Raw genomic sequence first — 10,234 nt, 5'->3', positions numbered from 1 at the left:
AAGTGAAGTGGCTGAGTCCACTGCGGTAGCAGGCAAGCTCTTGACTGGCTTCTGCTTGTGCTAATCTGGTCATCTTCATTGATTCCCACAACTTGCCCCGCCTTCAGCTATTGTGTGGCTGATCAGAGTTTGGAACCAAGACTCATCTGACCCCAAGCCCATGCTTCTTGCACTGTCCCACTTGTCTGTTTTGGGAGCCTGAGCCACAAGGAGACACCAATGAGAGGCATAGGCCTTTGATTTGGCATAGTTTATTATATTAGTATGCATATAAAACCATGTAAATGCCACAAAGTATCCCATTTATGCTCCAAAATAACCAACAGATAGTCTGTGACATTCCAGCACCCTCGCTATTATAATATTTGTATTTTTCACAGAAAGTTATAATCATACAAGTAAGATTATAATACATTATTTAGAGAAAGGATTTTTTGGGGTCCATATGTTCTATAAAAACAAACAAACATATTTTCCTCTTTGGCAAAAGAGGTGAAATCCCCCACAGTGATCTCACGAAGCAAACTCAAATAAAAGCCACTGGAGATGAGGTACAGCCGAGGTCTGGGCTCATGGGGAATTCTCCGGAAAAGTGTTTCTTACAAAATCAGTTCGGTTCCCAACCACCTCAGCATAAAGAGGTCTACTTAGATTCGGCCTCGGCCGCTTCTGTGAGAACACACAGAGTACAATGTGCTCTTTCTGGAAAAGAGAAAAAAGGCACGAAGAGTGTGGGCGTCTGGCCTCAGCAATACTTTTACTCTGAGGTACAACAGCACCCGACACAGTGATTCAGACTGGAATTGCTGTGCCACCTTCATTTCGTTGGGAGAGCCTGCCCTCTGGGTTGCTGCCAGTCTCAGCATTTGGCTTTGCAGGTAGTTTGTAAAGGCGGATGTGCATGTGAAAGCCAGCCTCTGCCAGGTCTGACCTGAGTAAGAAGCAAAGTGTGATGAAGGCCAGTTCCTCTGGGATGCAGGTCTCTGGGGCAGGGCAGGGAGGTCCCCTGCAGGCAGAGGCCTGCCCAGTGCAGGCCCAGACCCGCCACTGCACATCCCCACCTGCACCGGAATCTAAAGGACCAGCAGTTGCTGAGGTGGTTGTGTGTGTGTGTGTGTGTGTGTGTGTGTGTGTGTGTGTGTGTGTGTGTTTAATCTACAATCATAATTGTTAACAACCACCCTGGTGTGCTTTTCATGCTTCAAGTAATTTAATTCCTTCCAGGAGAAGAATGCTAACAATGCTTTTAGTTCTAGTTATCAAAGGAAAGGAAATGAGACACAATAACAAGAATTAGTTTAAACAGACCCGCTGCTAACACAGTATCAGAGGAAATATCTTTGAAAAGTGAACACAGTATTATATACGTTTTTGCAACAGCTGCACTCTCCCGCTTAACCTCCGTGCAGAACTCAAATCCGATAAAGCGGACTTAAGTTACTTTCACTCTTGTTAAATACAACTCTGTACAGACTGCACATTGCACACCAGAGCAGCTCAATATCACAGTTAGAGACATGAAAATGCCCTCTAAACATTTTCATGTCTAACAAAAATGTTTCTAGCCTAACAAAACCCAACAGACTCCCGCCCAAAGGGTCAGAACAAAACCAACTGCACAACTTTGTAAACAGTATGAGAGGTGGTCGCTGGGACTCCACCGCAGGATCCTATTAAATCACACACACACAATCACACCTACACTCACACTCACACCTACCCTCACACACACACTCACACATACACTCACAATCACACACACTCACAATCACATACACTCACACACACAGCTCCCTTCCGCCAGCGCCGCGCACAGCCCGGTGCTCAGTACCACAGCAGGCTTTTCACATTGTGTTCACTTGTGTTCACAGCAGAGCGGTCACGGCCGTCTGGTTGAGGGGTTTGAGGCAGTCTCGGGGGGCTGAGTAAGCATCATGCGTGGGAGGCTGGCAGTCGGGCTGTGCACACTCCGCGGATAAGCAGCCCCCGGCTTTGGGCTGATCGTAGCCGGGGTCGGGGCCGGTGAGCACCGGGCTCTGTGGACTTTGATAGCCCGGGTTCGCGGCGCCCTCTCCGGCGGCGGGGGCTGCAGAGAAGTTGCCAGAAGACAGGGAGTGCTTGTGCGTGGGCACGCGGTAGCCGCCCTGCGCCGAGAAGGTGTGCGCCCGGGCCAGGTGCCGCTCCACGATGGGCGTGGCGTACTCGGGCTCGGGGTTGGTCAAGGGCAGCGCGTACTCGTGGCTGCCGGGGAGAGGGCAGCGGTAGTGGCTGCCGGCCTCGGCGCTGGCCCCGGCCTCCCGGGCCTCGGTGTCCATGGGCCGGAAGGTGGAGCCCTGCCTCGTGACCGTCCCAGTGCCGATCATGACAGGCAGCTGGTAATCTGAAAGCAGAAGAGAAGACACGTCACGGGTGCGCCGCGCGGGCACACGCACGGGCAAGGCAGCTGTTCGCAGGGGAGGATGCTCTGCTCAACCTACCCTCTACTGAGAGCCTGTGGGCCAGGCAGGATGAGGGAGGCCAAGAGGTACAAGGCACAGGTGGAGTTTGGTTGGGGAGATGCTCATCTTTGCCCCTGAGGCATCTCAGACAACCTTTCCACTGGCACCTCGCAGACTTTGATATACACTGAGTGGCCAGATTATTATGACCACCCCATCAGTAGAATGGAGTTAGTTATGCAAATAATAATAATAAAACCTTGAGAGTATTTGCTTAGGAAGTTTTCAATATTCAGTATTTTTGGAAGTGTCAATGAAGTACTGATGGGGTGGTCATAATAATCTGGCCACTCAGTGTATACATGCACCACCTGGGAACTTCCGGTTTAGTAGGCCTGGGGGCGGCCTGAAAAGCTGCATTTCTAGGGAGCGCCTGGTGCTGCTGATCCTCAGCACACACCCTGAGAAGTCAGAAGCTAGAGCAGCGCTGCTACTCAGGGTGTGGTCTGGAGACGCCTGCATTATCTGAGCGCTGCCTGTGACAAATCTGCAGAGAGAGGGTCGCACAAGTTGAGAGCAAGTGTTGAGAACCCTACAGCAACTGGAGAGAGTAATTTTATGTCCCTTGAGTCTTATAAAAAATGAGAGCTTTGTAAACTGTATGTCTTTTTGAAAACTTCATTACAACTAACTCATACTGTATTTTACAAAAGTGTTAGTCTTGGTGGATTAGAAATTTAAAAAACCAAAAAACAAAAGCAAAAATTGGATCTTTCCCCACAGACAGTTTGAAAAGCTTAACTCCCAATGCTGGTTGATCAGGGACGCCCAGGCCATTCTAACACCGGACGGGTTTTCATCTCTTCCCCCTCTCCTCAAGGGCAGGAGCCGTACTTAACTCATCGTTAGTCCCTCTTTCCTAGTGCCTTACTCAAAACCTATAACAACACAGTTCAATTAAGCTTCCAGATTTCAGTGGTACTTCAGGGCCATTGCTTTGGGTGTCATTACAGCTCCTGCAGGTGTAAGAGCCTCCTCGGCTGAATGGGGCTCTTGAGAAATACCTCGGTGTCAGTTTGCAACTCTGTACAGAAAACTTCACACATTACTAATTTAAATATGTGTGTGTATTTTTTATTGATTTCAGAAAGAGGAAGGGAGAAGGGGAGAGAGATAGAAACATCAATGAGGAGAGAGAATCATCCATTGGCTGCCTCCTGCTCGCCCTCTACTGGGGATTGGGCACACAACTTGGGCATGTGTGCTGACCAGGATAGAAGCATGACCTCCTGGTTCACCGGCCAACACTCAACCACTAGGCAATACCAGCTGGGCCACACATTACTGATTTAGAGGACCCCATCTAAACAGCAGGATTTTAGTCTTATTTTTCTCCTGGTCTCCCCTCTCCCACAGCAGAGGCCTGACACTTACCTGCCATATCCCTTGTGATGAGATCTAACTTTTGTGTCACCTCCTTCTCATTATTATAGCTGATGGTAAACTCAGCCGACTGATGTCTGGCAAAGGGATGTTTAATCTGCTTCCAACAGTCTGGAACAAAGACGACAGGAAATAAGGTGATAGCTTAGAAGTACAGCACACATTCTCCACTGCTCTATGACGTGTTTCTCCATGAGCCACAGGTCAGGCTGCCTTCTGCCAGCTGACCTTGTGATAAGTTCACAGGCACATGCTTCAGGTATGTGTGTTAGAAACAGCACACTGAGGCTGTTATGTCCACAGCAAACACTGTTCCAGCCATGCTTTCCACTGTGCCTTTAAAATGTATCTGTGTGCCCATCAGGTCCCATATCCTCCCAACGTTAGACCACCTGGTTTTCCATGGGGCCCTGCCCATGGCCTTCTCTCTGGACTGCTGCCGACACATTGCTTGGGCATTTTGTGTCCTAAGGATTCTCTGAAACCCAAACACAAGACCTGTCTAGTCCTTCCCCCACTTCCCCAGAGAGCAAAATACAAGGGAAGCCTGCAGATGCTGAGTGCTGGACAGTGTTAAGGTCACAGTTCACAGATGGGGCTTTTATAACTTCTCCTTGATTCCAAGCAATGTGTTGGCCTAAACTCCAGTGCCAAAAAGAAGGAAAAAGAATGTTGATAAATGATGGGATGAAGTTGAACAAAAGTAAAAGTAAACTGCTTTCTGAATTAAAAAGATAAGACACAATATATTCTTTCCTTATAAATTTGTTAACTTAAAGGCTATAGATTTTATTTTATTTTAAAAGACCGAATGGTGCTTTTAATCAGCAGATCCTATCCCTTCCTCAAAGAATAAAATTGAAGATAGAAATTTCAACCCACCTGTTTTTTGGGCTTTAGTGGATGCATAAGGAGTTCCTTTCTTCTTCCTCCTAGCAAGACAAAAAAATCCTACTGAAAAGGTTTCTAAATGATAAGCACTGTTTATAAAATAATACTTGAAACTTTCAACCTCTAACCAACATGTTTGTAAAATACAAGTTAATATTTTATCTTGGAAGGAGTAATGTCTTTCTCCACATGAGCATCTGCAGGATAAACTTTTTGTTTTTGTGATTGTTTACATAAGTAGAGAAGAAATGTGAAGTCACATACTTTCTAAGGACCGCAAGGATTCCAACAATCAGCAGGGCAAGGAGCAGCAGCAGAGCAGCCACCACTGCGACCTTCGTTCCTAAGAGTGGAAGCAGCACATTACAACAGAAACGACCTGCAACCCCATTTCATGATCTAAAATGCAACCTTGATTTGAAAATTCTTCAAAGGGTTAATGCACGAGGAAAGAAATACATTTATGGACATTGGAAAGCAAGAAAAAAGAATTCAAAATTCTGGTTAAGGTTTAGGGAAATAAAATTCATTCCCTCCCCCCTACTGCCAAAGCAGTTTTCTTCTTTTTAAATAATTTAATTTTTTTTTCAGCTACAGTTGACATGCAATATTATATTAGTTTCAGGTGTAAAACATAGTGATTAGACATTTATATAACTTATTAGGTGATCACCCCAACAAGTGTAGTACCCATCTGACACCAACCATGTAGTTATTATAGCTATTTACATCCTAATGACTTTTTATGACTGACAATTTGGAACTTTAATCCTTTCCCCTTTTACACCCATTCCCCAATCCCCCTCCCAGGAGTCGGTTTCTTTGCTTATTTTGTTGTTGTTTTTTTAGATTCCACATATAAATGAAAAAACATGGTACTTGTCTTTCAATGTCTGACTTATTTCCCGTAGCATATTACCCTCTGATCCATCCATGTTGTCACAAATGGCAAGATTTCATTCTGAAAGGCAGTTTTCAGTGTTCTTTGGGGATTAACATTTACTCTGAGCTTGTTGCTTGGTCCACATTAGACTCCCCAAGTCAGAACTGAGGGGAAGGTTTAAAGCTGTCCCACCCAGCCAGGCAGGTAAAGAATGCAGCCACGTGGAGCTGCTCCCTCGGCTCAAGCAGCCAGTTCCCCCTGGTCGTGGGAAGTTGGGACCTGGACCCTCACAGAGGCCTGGGGACCTGGGCTTCTCATTCCCAGAGCTTTGCACCGAAAGGAAATTCTAGTATAGCCTGCTGGCCTCAAACAGCAGTTCGCCCTGCTGCACGAAACAACAGACCATGTCTTCCTACAACTCTTTCTGCTTTAAAAAAGGAGGCCACTTTAGCAGGCACTGTGGCAGGCCCCAAGCTTGTAGGAAGGATACTAACTACACATAAGGAGAAGTATTTGTTCTTCACCCTGCTCTACCTGTGACCCCTGGGAAGAAAACATAGAGACCACCAGCAGTGGAAAAGTGTTGTTCATGCAAGAAAGAATAAGGAACTAAGAAAATTACAGAAACATCTGTGGTATTATTTATAAAAGTAAAAATTTGGGAAAAATTTAACAACTTAAACATCTAACAATAAGGGAATGGTTAACTACATAATGGGATTTCCATATGAAAAGATACTATTAAAGATACTAACAACTGTGCTTTTCAACTACTTAATAACATTGAAAATGCTCATAATACCATGTTGAGTGAAAAATATATGCTACAAAACAATATATGTTGTGCTGTCATTTTGTCTCAAAGTTATAAATATAAGTATAATTGATTTGATATAGTGGAATTTGGTGATTATGGAAGCTGATTCATAGCATTTATATTTATATTATTTTTTTCTCTAATCTCTCCAAATTTTATAAAATTAATATACAAATTTATAAAAAGAAATGTTCTTTTAATGTTCATTACTTGAATAAATTATATACACTTATATGTTTAGAATTCAAAAAGTATATAAAGGTATAAAATGAATGTCTATCTCCTACCTCTATTTCTCCTTCACAAAAAGCCAAATTATGTTTCCTGACACTGTTCCAGAAATACTAGAATAAGTATATTCATCTTTATTTTTCCTTTTTTACACACATATTAGAGTGCTAGATAGACTGTTCTATACCTTGCTTATTTATTTTAGTTGTAAATTTATCTCAGAGAACTTTCTAGATTACTAACACATTTTTTTCATGGCTAAAGAGTATACTGTTGCATGGATGTATTATTATTATTTTTCCATAAAATATTTACCTAGCATTTGAAGGGCAAACACTAACTTTTCTACTTACAGTACCACAATGAGTAGTTGTAGACATACATCATTTACACATGTGCAGATATCTCTGAAACATCTGCTTCCAGTCATTTATATGACAAAGAAAAGAAATTCGGTTGAAGCTACTGTAACATTGGATGGAGTACCAGCTATACTCCTGAGGAAATCACAAAACAGTAAGTGCTCTACCTGTGGACATTTCTCCAGAGGGGATGAGTTTTGTGATTGTCTCGTCTTCTCTTTCTGTTGAATCGGAACTGGTTTTGCGCCACACCAATGAATCATTGTTACCTGAGAGAGAAGAGATATTGGAAAAACCACATTAGTAACAACAATTTGGGAAAGGAGATGGCCAGAATCAAACGACTTACTAACCCACCGAGACTCCTACCTTGTGTAATTGGGCAACCAATGAGCTCCACCTTCAAGGCGATCCTCTGGTGCCGTGTCTGGGGGATGACCCGCAGGTATCTGGCCACGATGGGAGGGATGAAACTGTTCATCACTGGATCCCGAAAATTAAAGTTGCCCCGAAACACCTGTGGAAACAGGTAACCTTCTCCTGAAGGTTCTATTCGTCAGATTTTAGATCTTTATCAACCCATTCAGACCTGGTTACAGGATTCTATGTCTTGCATTTTTTTTTTAAGACCCTCTTGATATCAAAGATACAAGGTTCTGCAAAGAAAGGCCAAGTTACCTAACTAAGCTGGTACTGAGAACCTGTTTTCTGGAAGCATGCTGATGAAACAGTTGGAGGCTTGATCTCCTGCTCAATTCTTTCCTCCAAAGTTTCTCTTACCTTTTTTTCATTATTCACAATTCCTTTGTAGGTCCGCCACTTGGAGTTGTTTTTGAAGTTCATCATAAAACTCTTAATATAAAAGTTGAAATTTGGATGTGTGGATTCTGTGGTCCTAATTCCTTGTAAAAAAAATATTATTTATAAATTAGTTTTTAAAATATATTACATACAGCATGTATTTTAACTTCGGGTTTCTTTCCCCCCCCACTCATGTGAAATCTCAAATCATTTCACCGGCCAATGTTTCTTATTTGCATTTAGAAACCTGATCACAGATGAGTGTTTTCATACTGAGATATGCCATAAAAAGTTTCCCCACTGAGGTATCAGCTCTCTGGTCCATACATTCATATTTACAATCCACGTGCAGGTTTTTCCACTGAGACAATGAGGAGATTAAGACGTAGCGGACTTTGAGGCATCTATTTAATCAGAAACATAACTGCAACCCCAAGTCCTTTTGCAGCTGTGAAACTGCACTTGTGTCAGTACCTGTTATTTTCTTCTCCTCTCCCAAATCTATTTCCAGCCATTCTTGTTTGTGGTTCTTGCTGCTGCCCCCCAAAGACCATGATGGGCCTTGGTCCTGACGTCGGGCTTGGCCAGAAGACCAATGAACTTGTTCTCTAAACTCATCGACCCACTGCCAAGAATCTCTGATGTGCCCGTCTGTTTCCAAACTTAAGGATGTGCTGCAACCTAGGAGAAAAGAGCACTGAAATATTTCAGATATACAACCCAGCAATAGTCAGTTGTTTTACTTCCATTGTGATAGCAAATCAATTATTCAATTGCTAGTATTTTAATGACTCAGTTTGCATTTGACTCCCTTGTACTACATATCTTGAAATTGCTGCTGCTTTTGTTTTCAATGGACCTTATTGAAGTCACATTCCCTATAGGTGCCATCTCTTTATCCCTAGTGTAGATTTCCCTTTCTGACCTAAATTCATCCTGATTTTAACAAAGTGCAAGGGGCCTTAAAGGCTTAAAGTACTGAGGTTCTTGTCTATTCCACTCTCTGTACCTTGAAAAGCAGGTACGTCAACTGCTCTGAAGATCAGTAAATTGAACCTGACATCCACCCTTTGGACCTTCGCTATACCATGTCCAAGGCAATGTGGAGGTGTCAAGTAAAGGCTGCACTCCTCTTCCTGGACAAGGAAGACATCATATTGTTCTTCTTAAAATATGCCACTTTATGAGAGGGAGAATATAACACAGACTATCTTACACAATGGAGGGGGACAAAAGCCTTTATTTTATATACTCATGTTCGATAACTTAATTCAAGAAACCTATCAACCAAATTGTACTACTTAAAAGCTTTTCTGGCCCTGGCCGGGTAGCTTAGTTGGTCGGAGTGTCGTCCGATATGTCAAGGTGCAGGTTCAATCCCTGGTCAGGGCGACCAATGAATGCATAAATAAGTGGAACAAAAAATAGACCTCTCTCTCAAATAATAAAAAAAAAAAATTTAAAGCAATTTCTGTTAAAATCGAACATGGAATTTATCCTAAAGTAAATGTCATTTCAAATTTTCATTCTTTTTTGGCAAAAGTTTGAAAGAGCTTAGATTATAAAGAAAAATACTTTCTGCTTAACATTAATATTAATTGTGTGTTATTGTCTTGTGTGTTTTTAAGTCACAGCACACTTGGTGATGTGTGACCTGAGGTGGGGGGGTGCAGGGGGGAAGGGACAAAATCCTTTAAACTGTATCATCTGAGGGATATGGCAGAATAAACTACCATGAGGAACTGAAAATATCAAACTCTTAAGAAAAGCATGATCCTTACCGTTGGAGGCGAACAGAAATCGCTTGTCTGACAGGGAACCACTGAAACAGTAAACACAAACAGAGGGAGTGAGCTGCGTACCTGACTCTTAACGGCTGGCACAGCGCTATAGCACAGGGCTCACAGAGCCTCCCACACCCGTGTGATCAGCATAGCCCCCAGCAAGGCCACTGTTATCAGCCTCATCCCTGGCATTCAGTATCAGCCCCAGCAAAGGTAAGCAACTCTCCTAAATTCATATAGGTGACAAGTGAGCAGGACTCTGAGACACTGCTTATGAATAAAAACCACTGTATTTGAGAAGAAATGCACAGATACAGAGTTTCAGAAACAACCTTAAATCCCAGTCCTATATAATAAAAGCCTAATATGCTAAGTGTCCAATCTTCAACCAGTCACTGACCACCAGGGGGCAGACACTCTGATCGGTAGTTTAGCTTGCTGTTGGGGTCTGCCCTGATCGGGGACTGGGAGAGACAGGCCAGACATGTCCTGAAGCCCTCCCACGGTCCCTCCCTGGCCCCAACTGTGCACCAGTGGGGTTCCTCTGCCTGGCCTGTACCCTCTCACCCTCCAGGATCCCTCAG

General features: G+C 43.4%; 1 protein-coding gene across 2 annotated transcripts in view; it reads right to left on the bottom strand.

The window, feature by feature from the left end:
- Window positions 1-235: 235 nt before the first annotated feature.
- DCBLD1 (discoidin, CUB and LCCL domain containing 1) overlaps window positions 236-10,234 on the bottom strand; it is a 54,228-nt gene continuing 44,229 nt past the window's right edge. Inside the window, exons 7-15 of one of the 2 annotated variants that reach the window (XM_036317073.1) lie at window positions 9,648-9,688; window positions 8,341-8,547; window positions 7,846-7,967; window positions 7,435-7,582; window positions 7,233-7,334; window positions 5,037-5,115; window positions 4,764-4,813; window positions 3,873-3,992; window positions 236-2,380 (exon numbers count right to left, since the gene is read on the bottom strand). In XM_036317073.1, the coding sequence (XP_036172966.1) occupies window positions 1,866-2,380; window positions 3,873-3,992; window positions 4,764-4,813; window positions 5,037-5,115; window positions 7,233-7,334; window positions 7,435-7,582; window positions 7,846-7,967; window positions 8,341-8,547; window positions 9,648-9,688 (1,384 nt within the window). In that variant the 3' untranslated portion in view covers window positions 236-1,865. The remainder of the gene's footprint in view (window positions 2,381-3,872; window positions 3,993-4,763; window positions 4,814-5,036; window positions 5,116-7,232; window positions 7,335-7,434; window positions 7,583-7,845; window positions 7,968-8,340; window positions 8,548-9,647; window positions 9,689-10,234) is intronic. The other variant, XM_036317074.1, reaches the window with a different exon arrangement.

This window comes from Myotis myotis, unplaced genomic scaffold (genome assembly GCF_014108235.1).
Source record: "Myotis myotis isolate mMyoMyo1 unplaced genomic scaffold, mMyoMyo1.p scaffold_m19_p_7, whole genome shotgun sequence".
Lineage (NCBI taxonomy): Eukaryota > Metazoa > Chordata > Mammalia > Chiroptera > Vespertilionidae > Myotis > Myotis myotis.
Note: the sequence above shows the minus strand (reverse complement) of the source record. Positions and strands in the feature narration are given on the sequence as shown.